Source organism: Mustelus asterias, chromosome 11 (genome assembly GCF_964213995.1).
Source record: "Mustelus asterias chromosome 11, sMusAst1.hap1.1, whole genome shotgun sequence".
NCBI lineage: Eukaryota > Metazoa > Chordata > Chondrichthyes > Carcharhiniformes > Triakidae > Mustelus > Mustelus asterias.
The window spans coordinates 96,326,555-96,352,851 of record NC_135811.1 but is presented as its reverse complement, the minus strand read 5'-3'; the positions used below and the strand labels follow the sequence as shown (position 1 = coordinate 96,352,851).

At 39.8% G+C, this 26,297-nt stretch overlaps 2 protein-coding genes and 1 pseudogene across 8 annotated transcripts in view; 1 reads left to right on the top strand and 2 right to left on the bottom strand.

Annotated features, from left to right (window-relative positions):
- Window positions 1–1,688, bottom strand: part of ghdc (GH3 domain containing) — a 38,220-nt gene extending 36,532 nt beyond the window's left edge. Inside the window, exon 1 of the mRNA XM_078224010.1 lies at window positions 1,204–1,688. The gene's annotated coding sequence lies outside the window, so the exon portion shown is untranslated. The remainder of the gene's footprint in view (window positions 1–1,203) is intronic.
- Window positions 1,689–6,408: 4,720 nt separating this feature from the next.
- The window catches only part of LOC144500698 (signal transducer and activator of transcription 5B-like), a 152,233-nt gene continuing 132,344 nt past the window's right edge, over window positions 6,409–26,297 (bottom strand). For all 7 annotated transcript variants that reach the window (XM_078224030.1, XM_078224028.1, XM_078224025.1 and 4 more), the window contains 12 exons: window positions 24,046–24,201; window positions 23,489–23,668; window positions 23,135–23,222; window positions 21,685–21,807; window positions 21,492–21,584; window positions 19,586–19,792; window positions 17,284–17,378; window positions 16,474–16,616; window positions 15,904–16,059; window positions 14,534–14,585; window positions 13,180–13,287; window positions 6,409–12,318 (listed from right to left, as the gene is read on the bottom strand). In XM_078224030.1, the coding sequence (XP_078080156.1) occupies window positions 12,192–12,318; window positions 13,180–13,287; window positions 14,534–14,585; window positions 15,904–16,059; window positions 16,474–16,616; window positions 17,284–17,378; window positions 19,586–19,792; window positions 21,492–21,584; window positions 21,685–21,807; window positions 23,135–23,222; window positions 23,489–23,668; window positions 24,046–24,201 (1,528 nt within the window). In that variant the 3' untranslated portion in view covers window positions 6,409–12,191. The remainder of the gene's footprint in view (window positions 12,319–13,179; window positions 13,288–14,533; window positions 14,586–15,903; window positions 16,060–16,473; window positions 16,617–17,283; window positions 17,379–19,585; window positions 19,793–21,491; window positions 21,585–21,684; window positions 21,808–23,134; window positions 23,223–23,488; window positions 23,669–24,045; window positions 24,202–26,297) is intronic.
- Window positions 26,134–26,275, top strand: LOC144501064 (U2 spliceosomal RNA; annotated as a pseudogene).

The window sequence follows — 26,297 nt, the reverse complement described above, 5'->3', positions numbered from 1 at the left end:
GTACAGATGCAGCAAGACATCTCTGCTTTTATATTCTATCCCCCTTGCGATATAGGCCAACATCCCATTTGCCTTCTTGATCACCTGTTGCACCTGCAGACTGGGTTTTTGCGTCTCATGCACAAGGACCCCCAGGTCCCTCTGCACAGCAGCATGTTGTAATTTCTTTCCATTTAGATAATAATCCAATTTGCTATTATTTCTTCCAAAGTGAATAACCTCACATTTGTTAACGTTATACTCCATCTGCCAGATCCTCACCCACTCACTCAGCCTGTCCAAATCTCTCTGCAGACCTTCTACGCCCTCCACACGATTCACTTTTCCACTTATCTTTGTGTCGTCTGCAAACTTTGTTACCCTACACTCAGTCCCCTCCTCCAGATCGTCTATATAAATGGTAAATAGTTGAGGCCCCAGTACCGATCCCTGCAGCTCGCCACTAGTTACCATCTGCCAACCAGAAAAGCACCCATTTATTCGGACTCTCTGCTTCCTGTTGGATAGTCAATCCCCAATCCACGCTAACACCCTATCCCCAACTCCGTGTGACCCGATCTTCTTCAGCAACCTTTTGTGAGGCACCTTATCAAACGCCTTAGTGTGCTTACCCCAGTCCAACGCCGGCATCTCCACATCATTTCCAAACCTGTGTCATTTCTAGTGAGATGAAAACAAAGTGCTGGAAAAACTCAGCAGACTTGAACCTGCCCCCAAACCATTACTAAAAACCAGTGGAAATGTGGTGAAGTTTATAAAAAAGGGAGACTGGTGGTCATATAGAACCTCAAATCTTCAGAAATAGTAGGACAGGAAATTGGATTTGCTCCCAATTCCTGGTCAGGTTAGAATAGAAAGTTGGCGAAGTTTAAGAGTGTAATTGACGTTTTGGTGCATCATGTGACGGTGTTTGTTACTATGTCACTGCTTATCTGCAGCCTATACTTAAAGAACTCTGATGTATTGGGAAAATGTTACAATATTTTCCCCGGAACAACTGCAACTTTTAATGTAACAATGTCGGTCCGGGTCGCGGGGCCGGAAAGGCTCCAGAATATGGAGTGCTGAAGATGAAACAAAAACAGCTGATCCGGGCCGGCCCTGTGCAGTTTCTCAGGCTGATTGCCGTGCATTGACTTTGTGTTGTCCTTTACCCTCTCCCCCCCATTGTCCCGTTTTAAAGCAAAGCGTTCACTCACTCACCTTCTTCCGCCTTCACCATCCTCACTGACTCAGCACTCTGCGCTCTGACGTTGCTGTAGCGGATACAGGCTCACTGACAACCTCCTCCTCAGTCAATGCTGGCAGCTCCACTGCGGCTCAATGGGGACACCACAGCCTCTCACCACCTCGCCATCTGAGCACTGCCTTTATAAATTTAAGGATCAACATAGAATCCGTGCAGTGCAGAAGAGGCCATTCGGCTCATCGATCCTAGACCGACTCTCTGACAGAGTATCTTAACCAGGCCCTCTCCCTGTAACCCCATACATTTAAGAGTTTTAACACCACCAGGTTAAAGTCCAACAGGTTTATTTGGTAGCAAATAATAGCATTTGCTACCAAATAAACCTGTTGGACTTTAACCTGGTGTTGTTAAAACTCTTACTGTGTTTACTCCAGTCCAGCGTCGGCATCTCCACATACATTTACCATGGCTAATCCATCCGACCTACACATCTTGACACACAAAGTGGGTGGAATTGAACCTGGGTTCCTGAAGCTGTGAAGCAGCAGTGCTAACCAGTGTGCCGCCAATTTTTTTAAAATCAGGCAATGCTCTGGTGGCTGATCTGGTTAATTTGTCTCGCCCATTCTCCTTTTAAATTCCACCTCCCTGTACAAATTCTCTCACTAAACCATCTCCCCCCCCCCCCCCCCCCCCCATACAATGTCAATTATTGGCCTTTTGCTAAGATCCAGCATCAGATCAAACCCAAGATTGGATTCAAACCTCATCTTGTCAGCTCGGATCTTGTCTCTTTTATGGGGATCTTGAACTAGATTCAATTCATGGAATCCCTACAGTGCAGGAGACCATTCAGCCCATTGAACTTGCACTAACAGCAGCCAGGCCTTATCCCCGTCACCCTTACCCTGCTAATCCCCCTGACACTAAGGGGCAATTTTGGCATTCCACCTAACACACACATCTTTGGAGTTTGAATTTATTTTTTTGGAGCAAGCAAGCGAGTAATGGTTTTGGGTTTGCCTGGTCCATTCTGAGCATTGGTTTTGTAACTTTAAGGATAGAGTAAAAAATAATTTAAAAATAAATTCCCCGAGAGACATTCCCAGATCATCTTAAATTAAAGCAAGATGCTGTGGGATGCTTACCATCTGAAATATACAAAACAGAAAATGCCAGAAAAACTCAGGTTGGGCAGCATCTATGGAGGGAGAAACAAGTTCGAGTCCATGTGACCGTTCTACAGATTATAAGGGTCACACAAACTCTAAACATTAAGTTTCTCTCTCCACAGATGCTGCCCGACCTGCTGAGCTTATCCATCATTTTGTGTTATCATCTCTGATCTCTTCCTTGCATCACTCTCCACCCAAATCTTCCCCCCCCCATATCCCCCTTAATTCATTTACAATTTGCATTTACCCACCCACACCCACCTCCCCCAAGATGTTTCTTAAAACCCACTACTTTGATCAAGCTCCTGATCAAATATCACCTGATGTAGATCAGTGTCAAATGTTGCTTTTATAATGCTCCTGTAAAACCCCCTGATGTTTTGGGTTAAAGGTGCCACGTAAATATAAGTTGCTTAAATGAGGTGAAACTGAGGACTCCCAAGGTGGAGGTAGGTTCAATCTAAGCATTCAAAATGGAATTAGACTGTTATCTGAAAAATAAGAATGTGTGGATTTCTGGGATGAAGATGGGAGAATGTATGAGAATCTGAGTGCCAAAGATGCGGTGCAGACATGATTGGCCGAATGACCTCCTCCTGCACTGTAACAATTCAATGGGATGCAAATAATTTGCTAGGAATCTTATTGCCTACTGCCCAGGATTTCATACTTGGCTTGACTGGGTTGTGGAAGCCAAGTAGTTTGTTCCAAATGTGGAGGAACCATTACTCCAGATGATATGCTGCCTATATTGTTAGATAGACAATGGCATGGCATCATACTTAGTTCTGCTGCTCACCCAATCTGCTTGTGAAATTCCTGATCCCTACAGCGTACCTAATAGGATGTTTATTCTTCATCAGTTGTTTAATGGCCAACTGCCCTCTTGGAGACAGAAGAGAGTAGGATGAGGCCAGAATGGCTCTAACAATTACTTAGCTAATGATGGAATATTGAACTCAAATAAACTTTTGTGACAAAATCAATTTGAATGTTCTAATGAGCCAGTTAGGTTAATCATATTCCAGGCAAATTGATTAACGACCAGCGATTTAATTGATTGTTGAGCACTGGACAGAGACATCACTTGAGATTAGGATTTTAATAAGTAATTACACAACATACTATTCAGATAAACAATTGAAAGATTGCTGGTGTTTTATGCTGAGTAAACTGTGCTTTTAACTAGTTACCTTGCCTGCAGTTTGACATATCAAAGCTCAACCTTTTGCAAATTGGCCCCTAGGCATACCATGATTGAGTGAGGTGACCCCTACAAGGATGAGGGTCATCACCTGTAATCAGTGGTGAATGAACAGCACCCACCCTTCATTACACTCACAGCTGTCCACTGGCATTGTGTCAACTTTTTTGCAGCAATCTACAGTCAAGGGGAGCCTGAAGCAATGCAGTCTTCTAGAGGATCTGGGCCTTATATGAACAAGCTCGTGTATCATTGCCGTTTTCATATGTTTGAATAATACATATCTTAGCTTTTCAGTTCTACTTCCTGTTGTTTGAACCAGTGCATTGGGAGAATAGTAACAGGAATCAGCTGTAACAATACCAGGGATAACTCCGCAGTTCTTCTTCAAAATAGTGCTTGGGCTCATTCACATCCACCTAAGCAGTCACATGGGGCTTCTGTTTAGCATCTCATCCTAAAGACAGCACTGCTGACAGTGCAGCACTCCCTCAGAACTGCACTGGAGCATCAGCCTTGATTTTCATGCTCAAGCCCTGGCGTGGGACTTGAACCCTGAACCTTGTGAGTCAGGGGCAAGTGTGACATCAATGAAACTATGACTGACATACAAGAAAAGAACAAGATGGGACTAGTTGATAACTTTTTGAAAGAGACTGCACAGCCACAATGGGCTGAATAGCCTCTTTCTGCGCTGTATGATTGAAAGAATAGAGTTTGGCTGCTTCACCTGGTAGTAATAGGGAATTAATGAGATTAACTTTAAATTCCTATTACAGTACAAGACCAGCTGATGACATGGTAGGAACTTGTTACAAGGATTAATATTTTATATTGGAATTCACATCAGAAATGCTAACATAGCAGTTATAAACAAAACCTTTAAAATGACAAAAAAACTAAAGACCTGCATGTGGAAATATACAAGCAGCTAGAATCTATTTTTGATTGACTTTAGAGCATGACATATAATTACCACTGTGTCAAGCATAGCTCAAAGTTGCGTTCACACTGCTGAGTCCAAAGATTGTGGTTTCAAATATAATTCTGGAGACTTCTGCATAGAATCAGGACATGATAGTCCAGTGTGGGACTGAACGAGTGCTGCAATGTTAGTGGTGTCATCTTTCAGATGAGAAATTTAAATGAGGCATGTCTGTGCTCTCAACTATTTTGAAGCAAAGCAAGGAGTTTGCTCTGGTCCCCTTGCCAACTTTCATCCTTCAACTATCACTTAAACATCATTGCTGTTTATGGAACTTTAATATGCATGAATTAGCTGCTGTGGTTCTGACATTACAACAGTGACTAAGCACTTGGCGTGCAATGACAACTTGTATTTAAATAGTGCCCTAAATGTAACAGAACATCCCAAATCACTTCACACGCAGTAAAAATATATTCCCCTATTCAGCAATTTAAGTAGTACCGTAATTATAACAAATGGCTTATTTCTAAGCAAGTTTTGCTGGCAGTTTTCTCAACTAAGTTAGAATGTCCCTCTCCAAACTTGAGTGCACAATCCAGATCGATTTTCCAATACAATACCAAAAGGGAACTATATGTTTAAAATATTGAACCAAGGCTGAACCTGTCCGTGCAACCAGCAAACATCTCTCCCTCAATTAAAAAACTATTTAATTATTACAAAAATTATTCATCTCAGTTACGGTGGCGAGATCTTGCTGTTCATAAAATTGAGATATTTCCAAGTACTCAACTGGAATATTGAGATATTTGGAAGGCAGCATAAAAATTTGAGGTTAGACTCAATATTGCTCAAATATTTTCTCCATTTCATTCGCACTTAAATACTGGACTTAGCTTCAATGATTGTCATAGAGGTTTACATGGAAACAGGCCCTTCAGCCCAACTTGTCCATGTCGCCCCTTTTTTTAAACCACCTAGTCCCAATTGCCCGCTTTTGGCCCATATCCCTCTATAACATCTTACGCATGTAACTGTCTAAACACGTTTTAAAAGACAAAATTGTACCCGCTCTACTACTACCTCTGGCAGCTTGTTCCAGACACTCACCACCCTGTGTGAAAAAATTGCCCCTCTGGACCTTTTTGTGTCTCTCCCCCCTCCCTTTAAACCTATGCCCTCTAGTTTGAGACTCCCCTACCTTTGGGAAAAGATATTGACTACCTAGCTGATCTATGCCCCTCATTACTTTATAGACTTCTATAAGATCACCCTAAGCCTCAGATGTTCCAATGAAAAAGTCCCAGTCTATCCAGCCTCTCTTTATAACTCAAACCATCAAGTCCCAGTGGCATCCTAGTAAATCTTTTCTGCACTCTTTCTACTTTAATAATATCCTTTCTATATTATGAAGTATTCCATTTTGTCATAAACCTTTAATAAATATCCACCTGTGTCAATCTTCAGCATTGTCGAAGCCCTCTCAGGAAGTGAAGACTAATCTCCAGGTCAAGGCTAGAAGCAAGCTCGGAGAAAAATAGTCAGAGTTCGACAAAAGCATTGAAAACAAAAACTGAATGATTTTCTTCAGCAGTTATAAAAACATTGGAGAGAAAAAGGTTGTTTGATTGAGCGTCAGGAACAGAATCAATTTGCTTTGAAAATGGTGTAGGAAGCCACTGTGCCATGAGTATGATGGAGTAGGTGTGGTTGCACGCTGGAAGTCACTTGATCACATATCCAGGAACATGCTAAACCAGAGGCGACAACCCAAAATCTCAAACCTATAATCAATAAAAGGTGATATATATATATATATATATAGATACATGTTTTTGTTTCACATTTTGCTCTGATTGAAGACTTGTTAACAGCTATGTATGAGGAGAGAAGCGTTGAGACAACAAAGAGGTAGTTAAAAAATAAATCAATTTACTGATAAAGCTTATTAACAGACATACATTCTATCTAATTTAAATGAACTTTTAGATTGTAAACGTTTATTTATGTTATTACAATAGTTCTTTTGTAACAAAATTGATGAAAGCACTGTAAAAATGAAGTGATGGCATTATGAACTTAGTGATGATGAACCATAAAACCGCCACCGCTAATTCTGTATTGTTTTACGGTTTACACAGCATAAGCACAATGAAGAACAAACACAGCATAACTTAGGTGTCCAATTAAAAATATTGCTTTTGCTGGTATTAGTAAAATCAGATGAGACTAAATTGTTCCTTTTTCTCCCAAACATAAAATACAACTACAACATTTTGGGCTCGAACTAAGTACATTGAAGGCATAGTTATCCTCTTTCTTCATTTGCAGGAATCCTTCACATATTAAATGCCTTTTACAAGTGCAAGCCCAAATGCAATGTGCAATACACTTGTTACTTTAAATTCACACAGGAATGCATCAGTCTGTCTTCACACTCTATACAACTTTGCACTTAGCTATTGTATTTCGTTTATTTTTGACCAGTGGGTTCCAGGTTCTCTGAAGTAAAGGGCAGTGAAAGTAAAGAAAATTGAATTACTTACACTGAACTTAACTTCATAATCTATATATTAGGCCAACACGCTAATACCCATGCAGAAAACAGTTCCAACTTGAATCATTGCTTGCACCTGAGGAATCAGTCTGCCAGCATTGGGATCCTTTTCTTAATGGTTGGTCTGCTAGGTCAGTTTAGTTTCTATATACTTGTCTCCCACTGGGACAAATCACATATTCATCTACTTGGCCTTGCTCCATGAACTAGTGACTAACCATTCATTCACAGGATGAGCGCATCACTGGCAAGCAAGCATTAATTGCCCAATCCTTGAACTAAGTCCATTCCAGAGTACATTTAAGAGTCAATCAGCTTGCTGTGGATCTGGAGTCGCACTTAGGCCAGACCAGGTAAATTACCTTCCCTGAAGGTAAACCAGGTGGGTCTATAGAACAATCAACAATCGTTTCATGCTCATCCTCAAGACTTTTAATTCCAGATTTGAATTCAAGTTTCACCCTCTACCTTGGGATTTAAATGGGGTCCCCAAAGTGTTACTCTGGATTACTAGCCCAGTGACAATATCACTATGCCACCACCTCCCCATGTAAAGGAGAAGGTGGTGTTGCAATATTGATCAGGGAGTCAATTACTGCGCTAAGAAAGGATGATATCTTAACATTAAAGATAACCAAATACTCTAACTGTAGGATGATATCTTAGCAGGCTCTTCAACTGAGGCCATATGGGTGGAACTTGAAAAGCAAAAAAGGACAATAATGTTGCTGGGAGTATACGACAGGCCCCCAAGCAGTAAGGGAGAGATAGAGAGCAGATATGTAAACAAATCAGAGAAGTGTAAAAATTGTAGAGTAATAATAGCTGGTGGAATTCAACTTCCCAATATTAATTGGGATAGGCAAAGTGTGAAAGGCTGAGAGGGGGCCAAATTCTTAAAGTGCATCCAGGAGAGCTTGTTGAGCCAGCACATAGAAAGTCCTACAAGAGTGGGGGCAGCACTTGATCTACTTGAGATTTATAAAATTATGAGGGGCATAGACAGGGTACATACGAAGAAACATTTCCCCTTAGTGGAGGCGTCAATAACCAGTGGGCATAGATTTAAGGTAAGGAGTAGGAGACTTAGAGGGGATTTGAGGAAAAACTTTTCACCCAGAGGATGGTCGGAATCTGGAACAGTCTGCCTGAAAAGGTGGTAGAGGCAGGAACCCTCACAGCATTTAATGAGTATTTAGATGAGCACTTGAAATGCCCTAGCATACGAAGCTATAGATCAAGTGCTGGAAAATGGGATTAGAATAGACAGGTGTTTGATGGCCAGCACAGACACAATGGACTAAAAGGCCTCTTTCTGTGCTATAAAACTCTATGACTAGTGGCAACCTCAACTCTGGAATTCCTTTCACATATCTCTCCCTCCTTTGAACCTACTTCGTTGACTAAGCTTTTGCAAACTTTTACAATTGTTGCAAACCTCCTGTGGAACAGCTTGGGGACTTTACTAAGTTAAAAGTATAAATGCAAGTGGACATTGTTATCTTTCACACACCATAAGAGCAACATGAAACTAATACCCATTTAGGAGGACTACTTCTGCTTTTCCTTAAAATGTCTGGCTGTTGACCAGTTAAACTGCAATGTTTGATAAACATGAGCTATATCCAATTTAGCTACTTCACAAAACAATCTCTTTTACATGTTTATGAAATATCCATTTCAATTTGGCCAATACCCAGGATAGAGCTCTGTGGGCCTGTTTTGGCAATGAAAGTTATAGCTAAGCAGACCTCCGGGACTCTTTTTGGTTAAATTGTTATACTCCATAAGCAATGTTCATTAAGAAGGTAATTAGATGCAACAGGTTTTCTTTAGGGAATAACAATCACCTGACCCAATTACAATTGAGACAACTGGGGTGTTTGGGGGGGGGTTAAATTGTGCTACATTGTGTGTGTGTGCGTGAGACATGTAGACATCAATAGCAAGACTGGTGGCATAGGCATTATTTGTTTTACGTATGGCCATCACTGGCAAGGCTGTGCTTTATTGCCCATCCCTATTTGCCCTTAAGATGATGATGAACTGTTTTCTTGAACTGCTGGATGTGAAGAAACTCTCACAGTACTGTTAGGTAGGGAGTTCCAGGATGTTGACAATGAAGGAACGGTGATATCCTTCCAAGAATAGGTGATCTGTGCCTTGGAAAGGACAATCAAGACTGGAAAAGCCTTAACAGTGTGCAAGAGGTGCCTGAATAACAAAGAAACGTTCCTGATTTGTGCAGTTCAGCATTCTAATGCATAGTGCTTTGGCTTGGACAGGCATCAACAACAGCAACGCATCAACTCTACCTGACTGTATTATATGTTCACCCTTTCAGCAATCAGCAAGTTGCGTCATAAAAATCACTGCGACGGTTAACTTGGGCAATTCTTTGGAGAGCAGACACCATAGCATTTTGGTTGGTAAGGGATTCTCAAAAAACTGTTACCCAAAAAAAATCTCCCCTTACATTCAGTACTATCAGGTTAACTGTATCACTTTGCACTCCACAATGAAAGTCTGCATAGTCGTCATATATGCACAAAGTTTTTTTTTCATGCTAAATGCCATTGAAGGAGGGCTGCAACTTTTGTTGTTCCATCAACTGGCATCAAGCATTTCCAGGTCAGGTAAAACGGAGATTAAATTCAGGGTAACAGTTCTCCTTACACTATGCCAGCAATACACTGCATTCCCAATTTCAGAGTGCAAGAATGCACTTTAGACATTTCTATTTTGTAGACTAGCAATCCTGAAGGCTTCCTCAAAGACACTACTGCATTGTGAGATATGGACTGATGCCTCAGAACTGAACTGAGACAAAGTTAGTTTATGAAGAACCTTTATAATTTGAAAGAGAAGGTACCACATCCCTATTTACACTATACTTGTACCCTGAGGTACACAAGATCATTGTGCCATTTAACAGAACACAAAGGGGAAAAATATATTGTTTAATACTGGCCAACGTTATAGAAAAGTGCACAAGACTGCATCCAAGTCAGATCATGCATCATGAGATGCCTCAGGAATTAAGTTGATCATAATGCAATTCTTAAAGTTAGGTTGAGTGTCTTTAGGAGGAACTTTCTATCAAGGAGAAAGACAAACCAATATAACAGCTGAAGTAGAGGAAATACAGTATGAAGAGATGGCTTATGAAGAAAAGTCATATACTGGGAGCATTCCTATCAGAATTTAGAGGGATAAAAATGAATCGTGTGTTTACGAATGTCCAAATGTCCATGGCATGCTGGAGCCCTGAAGAAGAAGAAACAATTTTTTCTCCATGATATTACAGGTCTACAATTGCATCAGAACTAGCAAAAGATATTTGGCAGTAACAATACACTGGACTTTTGTTAGTTTACATTAAAGATAACCAAATACTCTAACTGTAAAATAAAATGTTACATCTCGTAGGCTTGGGCGTATTAACAAAAAAGCAAATAAGCAATGGGCACAAGCTGTTAGAATACTTGATTTTTTTTATGGGAAAGGACATTGGATAATTTAAAATGTAAACATCTGCATTGCTTCTGTCTTCCCCTTTTCGTTTGTGGCTATTAGGCTGAACATGACATTCCTGAACAAGGGATTATGGCAAACATCAGAGTGGACACCCCTTTGAGAGAACAAACACTGTTTCAATTCTTGCACATTGTTTAGTGGTTGTTTAAAAACAAATGATTAAAAAATGTCCCTTTGTCCATTTACTAGAGGGGTGGTCCCATTGAAAGGCTTCTGCTCCATCAAAGAATCATTTTTGTTCAACCTATGTCCCAGTACTGCTAGGATCAAGTATAGTTACAGTCACACCCCAAAAACACACAAATAAATTTCTAATATTACCCTCTGCTGCAGCAATAAACCTCCAATACAGCTTATTAAGGCATCTCAGAATTGAGCCTGGCTATTTTTTCCTCATTTGTGATAACTATCCACTGTGGGTCAGAATGCATTAAATCCTTTTCACATATAGCACTCATTAATCAGAAGGGACAGATCATTGAGATATTGGCTAAACAAGACAGAGATAGAAGACAGGACTTCAACGTGGCCACATGGGTAACTAAATTAACCCCAAGAGATACTTTCTTCCTAGTAGCTCTGTACGTAGAACATTGCCCTTGCATGATCCAAGAAGCAGCTGTTGTACAGCTTCTCTCTTCTGATACCCATATAAGAAATTTAAAAGTTACAGTCATAAGGTAACTAGTTTGCATGACTGAATTTTGGCAACTTGGCAGTTTTGCACATGTTGATACAACACAAACTAGTCATCTTAAGAGCATATATATTCTTTGATTTTGTTCAGTGCAAATTGTGACAAGATATGCCATCCCAAACTCAAGCACGTCTACACAAACTACATAACCTACACTATGGAACATAAACTGTCCTCTAAAACTGTCCTGATGTGTGAAAGAGGCCAAATGTGTGATCATTTTTTAAAACATTGTTCAATTCAGAGTAATTATGGAAACAACCAATGCAAGCATAAACAAAATGGTTCCGGGATACAAAAATATACATTATAAACTATCCCTCCTGAATGTTTCTCCATGAACATGTCACTAATACTTAAAGATGGGTCTAAATTTTTCTTAAAGAGCAAAATCATTGTTAGTGTGGCCCTTCTGTGCCAATTTATGACCCAATGTTCAACTGAAGTTGCCAACCAAAAAGTGAATAATAGTTTCCAACAAAATACAACTATCCTAACAAATGATTGAAAAAGTAGAACCCACACATAATTGAAGTAGCTTTGACTGGCTTCTTGGTAAGGGCAGTGATTTAAATTGGGTTTTAACTGAGTTATTTGACTTGTGAAACACAACAGACTAAAATACAAATTAAAACTGCACTGGGTTATCTACCAGAAAAGCAAATAAAAATCATGCAAATAGCAACTTGCATTTTGTACAAAGAAACTATAACCCGCAGTCTCCAGAACTGCAGCCTCCTTCCAAGCAAACAAGACATTTAAAAACATTTGCGTTGCCTCAACATGCACTAAAATATTAGGTTCACAAGCATTATTAACATTTCACATATGAATGATTCGGAAATGAAGCAACTTATGGAATGAAACCATAAGAAACAATAACGTTATGAGGTGGGACGGTCAATCATGTCGGTTGATGAGGAAGCCACTGATTGTCGATTGGTCTGCGCAGAAGCTCTTCCACATGCCTGGCAACATCCATTGTATCATCTAGGTCAAAATCGCCATCAGGATCAAGCATACTGTCTGGGCTAAATGAAAGAATATAATGAAATTTATTTTTAAAAGTGCATTCAATTCATCCGCAAGACAAAGAGAAGTCTCACCTATAAAATACAGTATTTGATTCCGTTGTACTTTGAATGCATCTTTGCTTAACAGAATCTGCCCAAAGGGAAAAGCTGTTTGTTGCTTTCCAGTATCAAAAACATCAACGACTTAAATCAAAAAGTGCTTTACAAATGTAAGAACTCATCACAAGGTGCTTTACATGGGAGAGCAATCAGACACAAACTAACACCAAGTCAGAAATAAAGATGTTAGGGTGGGTGAATTAAGGCTTGGTTACAGGGGTAGGATTTTAGAAGAGTCTTAAAGGAGAGAGAAGTGGTGAGCTTTAGGAACCATCCTGCCAAAAGCATGGATAAGGATTTCATCAGCAGACAATTTGAGGCAGGGATGGAGAAAGGTGGTGTTATCGAGGTGGAAGTAGGTGATCCACATGCAGGGCAGCATATGGATTTGGCTCAGGCTGAAAACAAGGCACCGTGATTTGAGACAATGGCCAGAGGGGGATGGTGAGAGTGGTCAAGAGTTTAGTGGAAAAAAGGTCATGAGAGTAAGAGTCAAGAATCTCAAGGATAAACAAAGCCCCACGAAAGCATGAGGAAAGACAGGAGCGATAAGAGAGAAAGGCATGGGTAGAGGAATAAGGAAGGGTTAGCCTTGAGGGAAATTTGTTTTGATCAGAGTGCAGTAAAGGATGCATCAACTGGATCATGGTGAGGGGAGGGATATATTCAATATTCATTGGAATATCGCTTGCTTTGTTGAGTGAAAAAATTGTATTTAAAGGCCATCAAAACATAATACATAACTGAAAAAAGGCTTACTTTTGCGAATAGAGGGGATACTGTGGTTGGGGGCAAACAGCAGGTGATGCTGCATGTTCCATGTAGGTACTGCTTGCTGATGTAGCATCAGATGATGCTGTAGCAAATCTGAGTAGAAAGAATATCAATCTTAGCAGATTGTAAAAATAATATATGAATATTAAAACCAAAGTACATGCAATAACCTCCAATATTGGCAATGCAGAAGCAACAATAACATTCTATGCAACGTAATGGCATAGCACTTAAACTCTGACATCCAACTTATCAATAACAAAGCTACGACTATGGCAAGTTTCATTATTAAGGGTAATATTGGAGAAGTCCACAGCAAAGATCCCCATTATGGGCAATCAAAATTATTCTCTTCATAGACATTTCTGTATTAACAAATGCATAATGCTCTAATCCATGCCCTATATTTTTCTAGGCTCCTTCTGTGAAAATCCATGTTAGATTACCTGCTGAAATTGGAATGAATATGCTGGCATGACAGAAGGCAGAGTGATCTCCAAAGTATCTCAGCAGTCCCTTCTTTTCCCCATTTCTATCCACTATAGGGAAAACAACCTTGTCATTTCTCTTTCCTTTTAGTCTTCTCACCACCAATGATACACTCTCTTGACATTTGAGTATACCATTATGGGTGGGATTAAGGAATGAACAGGTAAATTAGAAAATTCTAATGACCGAATACAAATCAGTTGGAGTAATGCAGCAATTAAAAGGTTAATGCACAAAGTTTTAACCTTAGACATGCCTTTCCAGTTTTCCAGACAAAAATATGAATGTGTTATTTAATTGCCACCATTCAACACAGATCTTGGGGCACAATGGCAGCACCCATATCACGACCAGAAGCTCTAGGTTCAAGTCCAATACCAGGACTTGTTGGTCACGGAAGGAGTGTTCATAATGTGGTTCAATGGGCTGGTAATCCTTCCGCTGCTTCCCTCACTATTCCTTAATGGGTATGAAGACACGCCAAGAAAGGTTTTTTAAAAATAAGGGGAAAAACTTTCAGAAAACTAATCTAGATTTATAACCACCCTGAGTAAACCATGGCTGGTATACCTTTGGCCTATTTCACTAACAATAAAAACATAATTGAACAGGAACAGTTTTACAATAATACTCTGCACAGGAGCTTGCCTGAAGCCAACATTACATCCCCTTTGTTATTTTGTACAACTATAACAGCAGTCTTGATTTCATACTTTGTAATTGAATGTCAAAGACAGATAACTATAGGTGGAAGTCAGACAATTTGTATATACTCAAGTTAAAAATTAAAACACATTTTTAAAAGCTTTTTTTTTATATGTAAAAGATGTCATCACAGCAAAGTACTTACTCTGGAACCACCTGTTTGATCTGTGGTTTTACATACCCATCTACAGCTTTTGCTACAGTTGAGGATGAAAATAAAAAGCAAAGTTATTGCAACATTCATTCATATATTCTGTAATACAGATTTTTAAAATGCTAGAAAATTAAGACACAGCTGAAGTACATCTTTGTTACAGAAGCAAGATCCACTTGCAATTCACCTTTAATGTTAACTGCTAGATTTGAAAAGCAATTGTTTCATAGTGCATTACGAGACTTCATGAAATAATGTTAATTTTTGCCCTCCATAAAAAATGTAAGTAGTTATTGGTAGTACTGATTACCAATGCTCGAGTTATCATTTGATGTGTAATTTTCTCCCTTTGCAGGTTCTTCTGTCACCTGGCTAAAAAGCAGGCAGATGACTAGTGCCTCGACCTTACCAGGTAAAGCTCTGTAAACAGTTGCTTGCAACGAAGCGAGAATGACGCAGAATGATTCATCCTGATTTTCCTGCCCAGTATGAGATTGCCTGGTTGCTAGTTTACCCCCTTCCGCTGACAAATTGCAAACATTGAACACACAGGGAGAGGCTGGATAAGCTGGAACCTTTTTCCCTGGAGTGTAGGGAGGATGAGGGGGTTACCTTAAAGGTTTATAAAATCGTGAGGGGCATAGATAAGGTGAATAGCCAACGTCTTTTCCTCAGTGTAGGAGTGTCTAAAACTAGAGCGCATAGGTTCAAGGTGAGAGGGGAAAGATTTAAAAGGGACCAGAGGGGCAACTTTTTTCCACACACAGTGGTGCGTACATGGATTGAGCTGCCAGAGGAGGTGGTAGAGGCGGGTACAATTACAACAGTTAAAATACATTTGACAGGTACATGGTACAAAGGGAAGGTTTAGAGGGATATGGGCCAAAAACAGGCAAATGGGACTAGTTCAGTTTAGGAAACCTGGTCGGCATGGATGAGTTGGGCCGAAGGGCCATGCTGCATATCTCTATGGCATAGGCTCAAGCTTACATAAGCACGCTATTATACTAACAGACGCATCGTACAGCTGTGTTAAATTACTGACCAAGCTGGCAAGTGTTGAGCTTAAAAAAGAGTTGTTAAGTTCTACTGCACAATTTTGTAAATGTTTGATGGACAAAATAAGCTTATTTATTGGTGGTCAAAATGGAGAGTTCTCCTGCTCTAAAGAAAGGAAAGCACGTACTGCTAAAAGAAGTAATTCTTAAAATAAACTAAAAAGCTCATGTGCCACAGTCTATTTAGAATTCAACTTATCTATATTAGATTTTTAAAAAGTTGGTGTGGCTTTAATAAGTTGCACAAATAATAACAAAATTTTATAAAAGCCTATCTTCACCAGCAAATCAGGTTATACTTACACAATGGTGGCGTATAATATTTGGAAAACACATCATCTTTGGGTCTGTCAGGATACAAGTACAGCAAATGATTGAGATCACTGATGCGATCTGCTAGTGACCGAATTGAAAAATCTTTGGTTGTGTACGGCATAAGATTCCAAACCATTCTTTCTCCTATAAAATATACACGTTGTTTTAATTTTAATGTTAATACTTAATTTGTATTTTAGTAATAAAACAGTGGAAATTAGGTAGAAATTAACAAAGCAGTGTAATTTATGAAGTTACAATAATGTGGAGCACATTCAAACAATAAATTTTGTTTTAACGTTCCAAGTGTTAGACACAAATAGCAGCTCCATGGATGCTACTGCAGTAATCATTGGTCTTTCATGGCCACCAGCTATGGTAAAGATTAGCCAACGATTGTAATGTACTACGCCATTCTTTGTCTTAAATACAGAATCTTTGCACAATTATATATATATATATATAGAAGAGCAGTTCAGTAACTTTCTTAATCACAGATGCCATGATAGTTGCCATAAAGTCAGGAATTAAACGTAGATGCTCTTCCCATGACCACACCTGCTTTGTTGGGATTATCTGCTCCCCAAGCTATTGTAATCCCTCCAATTTCAGAGTCACTGAATCGCAGCAGGAAGGTTCCATTTGGCTTGGAAAGCAGCATGTCCTGTGCCTGCTGCTTGTTTACAAAGCCCAAAATTGCCCTGCATGAAGCACAGATATGCAATGAAATTACTATTGTTTTCATACTATACATTGAGTAAAATATAATTTGCGTCACAAAAAAGAGAGTATCCAAACACTTGTAATTTTGTTACCTTTTTTGGCTCTATTCCTGATAGCATTGATTCCTCCAGGAACATGGTGCCATCTGGAACTCTGCACAAGCTAGCCAATCCTCATCAGAATACAGATAATGAATTTGATCTCAAGTCATTGCCACATTCACTCAATGCAACAGAGGTCACTGATGGCAAGTTGGGACAGGAACCCAGGTTGATTTACCATCCTTCAGAAATTGAGACTCTCGAGAAATTGAGACTAACTCCATCGCCTCTTTGTCTTCCAACGGAGATTAGCTAATTTATCAGATATTATACCAGACTTGAGAACTTTGGGCTCCAAAATAAGCTACTCATTGCCATAACTGGCTGAGCCTCTAGGAGAGCTCAATTCTAATTACTGCAATGGTCAGCTTGAAGTCATCTGATTTTTATGGCTTAAATGAAACTCATTACTATAAATTGACTTGCTCTGCTTCAAATTGTTTGCACATTATTTAAAGGCAGGAACATGTAGATGTGGCAAAGATATACTAATATATTTACAATTCATAGCTTTAAAGACAATGAAAGCAGAACGTTACATTACCCGTCATTCCAGTGAGGCTTTAGATGCTTTTTCGTAAGTTCCATGACTCCGTCAAACCATTGCCAGAATGTGAAATTTCGACCTGGTAAACTTTCCTTTAAGAAAAGAAAATTCCAAATACTTCACCTACTAATATGACAAAATAGCTAAATGAAGCTGTATAGCAAATTCAGTATAAATTACTGCCAAGATGTTTTCAAGAGAATCCTGTTAACCTTTATATTATGTTTCTTCTTCCATCTTCAGAAAAGAAATTGTGGGAAATTTCTAGCATAGCTGAAAGCAAATTCAAAATAAAATCTAACTATAATTGCCTTGCTCCTTTCATATCATCAGTCTCAAGTGCCATTCAGCATACAGTTAAGAATACTTGTATTAAACGAGCAGATGTTGAATGCTCCCACAAGTCTGCTAATACATCAAGAAACATGGAAAAATAATGCATTCCAATTGTCTACATTTGCACAACCAACACTTTCAGCATAGTGTCCACATCAACGGAGAATACAGCTGCCCTCCTTGCTCCTACTTTCTGTTGCTGCCCCTAGAACAGTGATGGGCAGTGAGTGGCCCTCCTTCATCTCAGTGGGTCTCAAGATTGAAATCAGCCTTGTTCACTAACCATAACCCCATAAAATAAGATAAAATACATTTAATACACACTGAATAGTTCATAATGAGTTATAGAAAATGCTTAATCATTTATATATTAAAAGAACTGCCATCAACTTCAAATTGTGAAAACAAAATAAATATTTACACTTTGGCCACAGAGAGCGCACAGTCAATATTGTGAGCAATCAGCATGCACCTCACTTCACTTGCCCTTGCTTTATGTGCGAATTGCTTCATACTGGTTGGAAAAAAACTACGCAGACAGAAATCAGCAGCATGTGGCAAACCTGCATGTGGGCAACGGTCAACAAAATGTCTTGTGGGCCGCATTCCAAACCCAGATGGGCTGCATGTAGCCTCTGGGCTGCAGGTTGCCCACCACTGACCCAGAACGATTGAACTTTGCTGAACAACATGTAGGAAAACGAACAAGAATGGAAATGTCTGCCCATGACAGGCATTGTCATTCAAAGCCTTGGAACATGTGCACTCATCAGGAGAAAGGGGCAAGATATGAGGTGGAAATTGTGATGGAATATTGATAGCAGGAGCTAGGGACAATGCTATTTTTTAAAAGAGGAACAGCACCAAGGTGGAATGGTGAGTGAAGACCTGCACTGGTATTGTCTCAGGATGTCCCAAAGCACCTAAAGCCAATTAAGCAGTTTTAAAAGGTTGTAAACTGTTGCGCTGAGAAAGCTCCCACAACCAGCAAAGTGATAATGACAAATGGATTGTTTTAGTGATATTGATTGAGACACAAATATTGGCCAGGTTAACTCCCTTGCTTGTCTGAAATAGTGCCATAAAATCTTTTACGCCCAGCTGAGAGCACAGATCCGGCCTCAGTGCAATGCATCACTTAACGATGGCACCTCAGGTGTGTAGCACGCGCTCAGTACTGCAGTGAGATCTCAGTCTAAATGTTTGTGCTCAAGTCTGTGGAGTGGGACATGAACCCAAAATTCTTAGACTGCCAACTGCGCCACAGCAGACACTCCAGGAAAAGAAGAAAAAAAATGAATTGAGGTAGGGGGGTAAATTGCTATCTTGAAATGGGGAGGGAAGAAGAGGTGAAGAAGAGTTGATGTGTGCTAGCATGAAATGGTGAGATTGGATGTTGGGGTGGGGGCAGGGAAGAGAAGACATAAAATTTAATTGCAAACTTGGGATGAGAAAGAAGAATGTCAATAAGAATGGGGTTTGATAAAGATGAGGAAAGTAACCATGACTGCAAGCGCAGGGGAGACAATCACCATGAACTCAGATGGGAGGGACAAAAAGGAGAACGTTGGAGTGCAGGTGGGAGAAGGAAACAAGCCACTGCAAAATTCAAGGATGCCAAAGAAAGATTGTCAGTATTAACTGACAACAGGTTAGGGGAAAAGAGTGTACGTGTGACATCATGAAAAAGGAGTTCCAAACAGATTGTTTATTTAATTGCTGCATTGACAAATATATATATATACATTAGCTAAACTAGAGTAAACAACACAAAGTACCAATTAACATCACAAATTCTTAGCAACTAAAGAATGGCACTTCTGATATAACCCTACAGTTGATAGACTGGTTTTCAATTGCCAATTTTTCTGGTGTTAAGTCAGCTTCTACAAGTCTTTCACACTTGCAAGTACAAAGTGAAAATTGCAAAATAGCTTTTCCCCAATAAGATAGCGATTCTTACCCTATTAAATTGGGACCAGGAGATGGTCATATTACTGTAATCATCCGCATGTGTGGCTGAACTGCTGAATGCTTTCTGAGCCAGAAACACAAGATTTTCTTCTGAAAGTCCTCTATTACTCTGAACCTCTGCTTTGAACTTCATGTTGAGAGCCTCACACAACTGGGGCCAAAGAACTTTGTCAGGAACTACGAATGGCACTCTACCCTGAAATTAAAACATAAAACGAGTGTGAACTTCAAAACATTTCCACCAAACTGAACTGTTCATTGTTACCCAATAAAAGCTCAGGCTATTAAACATAAAGCAGCAAATAACCAATCAATGCATAGTTAAACAGGTATATTCCGCAAGTTTGTAGTGTTGTGTGTTGAACTTCACCTCAAGTAGACAAGATGGCCACAGAAATCATGTTAATGATGCTATGGCAGGCCAGGGAAAAACAGTGAAATATGATGCAAAGGGTGCTGGATTATATTTTTAGCTGTAATTCCTTGATGCGTTTGTTGCTCCATCTCCCAGAAAATGGAATCAATCTCCGTGCCAAAATCACAAACATTTTACTAAATTTACAGACAAGTGACTAACAGCTGAAACTAAGATTCAAACTAACAAGTCTCAACCACTGAAGTTGCTGGAGGTTAAAAGTTGAAAAGAAAATAAATTTTGGAATTTCCTTTGTATGTTACTTAAAAGGGAGTTTGCTTTATTTCAACAGGATTCCAACAAAAATCCGAAAGCACTATTTTGAACGTTTTTTAAAAAATGCCAAGATATTTGCTGACATTCAGATTCTCGAAGAGGAGCCAGTTTTGTTGTTTAGCCACTATTTTCCAGTTCCGGTATCACTCATTAATCGAAGGGTCACTTGGAGTCATGGGTGTAACAAACCAGTGTGCAGTTTTCAAGATCAGTGCACTCTCTTATGGAGTGCTTTCCCAAGCCATAAAGTGGCATGGGATACTCCAGATGATGGTTGCCAGCCAGCAGAAAAATTGATGCACTTACTGAAATATCAAACAAGTGTTCAGGCTATTTCCATTGGACAAGAAAAATAATTAATTCTCACAAATTGGCCTTCACAAGATTCAAGAGCTGGAACCATGAATGTTTTTTTCAAATGCAGGGATCATGCACAATTCTTTAAGCATTCCCACAGAATGTTTGGTTCTGATTTTAGTAAGGCAAGGTGGCACAGTGGTTAGCACTGCTGCCTCACAGCGCCAGGGACCCCCCGGGTTCGATTCCCGGCTTGGGTCACTGTCTGTGTGGAGTTTGCACATTCCCCCCATGTCTGCGTGGGTTTCCTCCGGGTGCTCCGGTTTCCTCCCACAGTCCAAAGATGTGCGGATTAGGTGGTTTGACTATGCAAAATTGCCCCTTAGTGTCAGGGAGACTAGCTAGGGTAAATACATGGGGTTATGGGGATAGAGCCTGGGTTGGATTGTGGTCGGTGAGACTCAATGGGCCAAATGGCCTCCTCCTGCACTATAGGATTCTATGAAATCTATGAATAAAGCAGAAATATTGTTAATTGTATATAATTGGGTATTTCATTGTATTTAAATGTGGGCATTAATTAAAAACTCACCTATGCTCATCTCACGGAGCAGGCTGAAACTGTGGTTGTTGGGTTGGAAGTGCACGATATGCAATGTATGCCTCTGTAAACAAAAGCTTCTAAGCATATAAAAACTTATCACCAGTGTTCTATTCTTTACCACTTGGCTAACCAAGTTCCAACAAACTCTGTCTGTAATGACTGTATTTCTTACATTGAAGGGGGGAGGGGGTTAGCATATACGTATCTCACACTCGTCCTGTTCAAACAGTCCGAAGGGCTGCTTAAATCAACATGCAGATTTAAATCTTGCAATTAATGCAAAGCAAACAACTTGCAACTTACCGGTTCTGCAAATGCATTATCCCAAAGTACAGTGGCAGTGGCATTGTTGTCTTGGCTGCCATGAACTATCACCACCACCGGAAGTGATAAAGTCTGCCAGAGAGAAAACAATCACTTAGACGTTACATGCATTCAGCAACATACGATAAATTACACATTTTAAATCTCTCAACACACAGCATGTACAACATACCTTAACCTGAAACACTAGTTCATTTCCACCAACACTGAACTGTGATTCAAAAAGAATTGTGAATTTCTCTTCAGTGACTGATTCTGCTCCTCGCCGATCAGAACGTTTGATTCGTTTCAGAGACTATAAAGAAGCAAAGTTTAATCAAATTCTAACTGGATTCACAAGATTATCAATTTTTGGGGCTAGCACTGACTGTACAATAAATATAAACCAACTTCTAAAAATTTCTGATCTATGGACTTATACAATAAATGTTCTCCTGTTTAAGTCAACACATTTGGTGAAATTGTATTTTCCAATGAGCACAAAAAAAAATTGCTTTGTGGTCAGAAAAATCTCAATTCAAGAATAGGAAGAATCAGGAGATAACTAGAAGAACTCCTCACCTCTCCTGAAAGAGGCATACTATGAAAGAGAACAGTTCGGCCGATACCAGAGCCTTACAATTCACACATTCAAGCTGGACAACAAGTGTTGCAGGCTATGAGATAAGGGCCATCAATAACAGCCAGGCCCAATCCTGTCCTCACCCATAAGATCAGACAAGCATATTTCTCACTTGTGTCAATGCATGGGAATCAGGAGTGGAAAGCATTGTTGAGTTTTTCTCTCCCTGATGTGCAATTACAGAAGCATATTTATTGCTTTCCTGAATGAGATATACACAAATAAGGGATCAAACTTGAAGCTTCTTACCCCGATAGCTTAGTGCTGCACTGCACAGTGCACTTAGCCACTAAGCTATCTGGGGAGCCACGTCAGAATCATCTTAAGTGCTCTATTATAAACAGAACATGTATTATTCAGATTCGTTCACATACAGAAGAAAAATGACAATCAGTTTGATAAAACGTGTTCCTTTTGGTTTCTTTTCATGCACTTTACAGAAATGTGTAACACCTAAAAACATTCTTAGAATCCACGATTGCTGATAATTTCCCAGTTTGTTGATTAGTATTGTACTCATGTTTATTTAGGTCAAATAAAGTTCAGATGGCGATCATGGATCATATTCCAAAGAAAACAGCCGTAACACTTTTAATTGCCAATCCAAAATTCTTTCCACATTTACTTCTGTCTAACTGAATGCACACTTCCATTTGATTTCCATATCCCCCAATATTTCACTTGCAAAAACATTTCTCCTAGTAATTTTCTCCCATCAACTACCAGTTGTCCCTCCAGCCACACCTTTCTGAAGCCTCTTCAAACACAAGAGAGAAACTGATCAGCCCATTTGCCACCGTGCAGCTCAGGCGCCTGATGATAAGGCAAGGGACGAGGATTACCTTCGAGGAAACATGTGGCACAAAACCTATTTATGGTTTGTTCTATCTGTGCTTGGGGGGAGACCTGATAGTGCAATGCAGTGAATAGCTCCCAACCCTAATTGTCCAAGAGCACTGGAAAGGGAGCTCCATTATACATACTGAATGCTTTTGCTTACCATATTTCTAAAGTTGGCACTTAAGGTTCCTGTTGCTTGATGGTACTCCATAACACAACAGTTGTTTAATATTTCACCACTGCTGTCACTGCCAGAGACATAAATGGGTTAAAATACTTTTCAACAACTAAAACTACAACTAAAAAAATATTGCAGGAGATTAGTGTTGTGTTGCATTGCATAGTTGCCTTTTATGGAATGATACAAGCAAATGGACATGATTATACAGCCAGCTTGGACCATTGCGGGGTTAAAAAAAGGGGCAAAAGACTATGTATATATGTAAGAATGCTGCTTAATGGTCTGTAACTGGTCAATTAAGAGAAAAAGCCAGAATGTCAATAGTTGCCTTACTTTCTAGTATTCTCATTTTTCAGAAGAGCCTTGGCCTGCTGTTCACTAATGATGGTTGCTTTCACTTGGGGTGGGTTCATGTGTACATTCAGCTTTCCTCCTACTAATAAGCGAACTGTGGCAGCAAACTTGGTCTGAGTCTTCAAAACCTGCGGGGGTTGTTTCTCAATAATAAAGGTGCTGTTCAAAGAAAGTGAAACAACATTTAGTACAATCTGACCTAAATTAATCTGAATTTCTAAATTAAACAATAGAAAATAGAATGCCTATGCATAGGACATTTTCTTGCAATTGTAATGCTGACATTATAGTATTTAATAATATTAATCAATCTCTGGCTGTTGAGTATATTTCTTTCAACACAAATGCTTATGTTGGAAAGATGACTGCTTGATTTTAATTAGAATTTGTTTGATTAAAATGACGCAACACATATTTTGCAATTTCTCAACTCATAAATACAAATATTATTTATCAGATGGATGTATTGCTTAAATGTACATTTTGTGCAAAGTTTACAAGAAATTGTTACATGCAGTTGCATTAACATTGCTAACCTTGTGACTAGTGCAGATATCACATCTGTAATTGTTGCATTGAGCTCTGTAAGTAACTCCTCCACTGGGCCCGGGATGGGTAGCTGCTGTCTTTGGTGCTCAGCTCGCCTGATCTGTTGGCGATTCTGCCATATTGTCTCTGCTAACTTCTCACACCTACAAGCGCAACAAATTTCCCAATGAACAGTACTGTATCATGAATATAAAACTGATCCAATCATTGCTTGTCATTATCAATGCATCACAGTAAAACAATTCCAGAAAAAGCTAACGGGTATACAATAACATACCAATGTTTGGATTACTTTTGCCAAATGAATTTGTTTCAAAATAACATAGTACTTGTTTGTAGAAGCTTCCAATAGCCAACCAGGTTGGCATTAGTGCATATCAAAATCTTCAAATGTGCCTATTCAAAAACTGGCTTCCAATATTGACTCTGATTAAGGATGCACTACATTCACCATCAACATATTAACAGACACACTAAAATGACTGTAAAACATGTCAGAGAGTCGGTGCAGACTCGATTGGCCGAATGGCCTCCGTCTGCACTGCAGGGATTCTAAGTACCTGCAATTAGAACTTGCATATTTGTTTACTTTTTGCATAGGCTTCAATTCAAAATCCAAGGATATTAGTGAACCAGTAGGAAAAATAATTGCTTGGCATCCAGAAGATGGAATGGGAGAGATATAATGGTGTGACTGCATTAAGTTTATTTATTAGAGTCACAAGTTAGCTTACATTAACACTGCAATGAAGTTACTGTGAAAATCCCCTAGTCGCCACACTCCATCTGTTCGGATACATTGAGGGAGAATTTAGCATGGCTAATGCACCAAACCAGCACAACTTTCGGACTGTGGGAGGAAACCAGAGCACCCGGAGGAAACGCAGACATGGGGAGAACATGCAGACTCCACACAGGCAGTGACCCAAGTTGGGAATCGAATTCGGTCCCTAGTGCTGTGAAGCAGCAGTGCTAACCACTGTGCCTTTAACACTAGGTAAATGGTCAACTTCTGGGAAAACGACTGGTTGCATATGCATCCTGCACATGTGGGAACTCCAAAGTGTTCCTCGTGTGCTCGTCAAGCACATACATAGAAGGTGCTAAAGCTCAAGTTTCTGCACTGGAGGGGCAGTCGACATCATCATAATGGGAAACTGAAGTTTTTGTGGATTTCATCATACTGGATGTGGTCAGACCAGCAGCCTGAAAATTCATGAGGAGAGTGACATGGCAAGAAGAGGAGTGAGTGCAGACGTCCTCAGTGAGTGTGGCACTCCCAAATCCAACTTTGAGGGCAATGATCCCTTGGGGAACAGTGCAGTCAAAGGCAATTCCACGGAACTGTGGAGAAAAATGACTGCACAGTGGGTTCCGGGAAAATATCGCTGTGCAATTATAATAGGGAGTTTGAAAGCAGGGGGATAGACAGACAGACATTTCTGCAACTGCTGATGTGAGATGCCTCCACTGTACCAGAGTACAGGAGACCATAAAGCATGTGCAGAATACTCAGTGGGGATGGGAGGGTGTGGAAAAGGGGAATACCCGGAGGAAAGAAAAGGATTAAGGTCCTACAGCCAGATTAAGGAGCGAGGGAGGAGAGTAAATAGCAGGACCTCAAAAATGATCATCTCTGGAGTGTTGCAAGAGGACTGGGAGAGAAATAGCATTAGAATAAAGAACATTCAGAAAGGGGAGGACCAAACAGGGGAAAAATGCAAAGCAGACTAAGGCGGATTTGGAATGCATGCGGGATTTGGTCAGCATGATAAATTAGGTTTGTCAGCCAGAGACACAAGTTGCCTCATGACCTTATTACAGTGGCAAATTGAAGACCTGGCTCAAACAAAGCCAAGAGTGGGAACATAACATTCCTGGTTGCAACAGGGTTGCGGTATTGATCAAGGATACTATCACAGCCCTGAAAAGGACGATACTAGAGTGTTCAAAGACAGCATCTATTTGGAGTTCAGGAGAGAAAGAGCAATTACAATCCTGAGCATATACTTTAAGAGCAACAAAATAATGGATAGGAGATGGAGAAACAAATCTGCAAGCAAATTTCATGAAGTATCGCTTCTCGGCCTTTTGGCTAAGATCAAGTGTAGTATCGACATGCTGCGCTTGGTTGAAGTTATTAGGTTACATTTTAGCTTCATTTGAAGCAATTTTTCAAAGCGGCATCTCGGCCTTTTGGCTAAGATGCAAATGAGATCAAGCCTCGGAGGAGGAACTA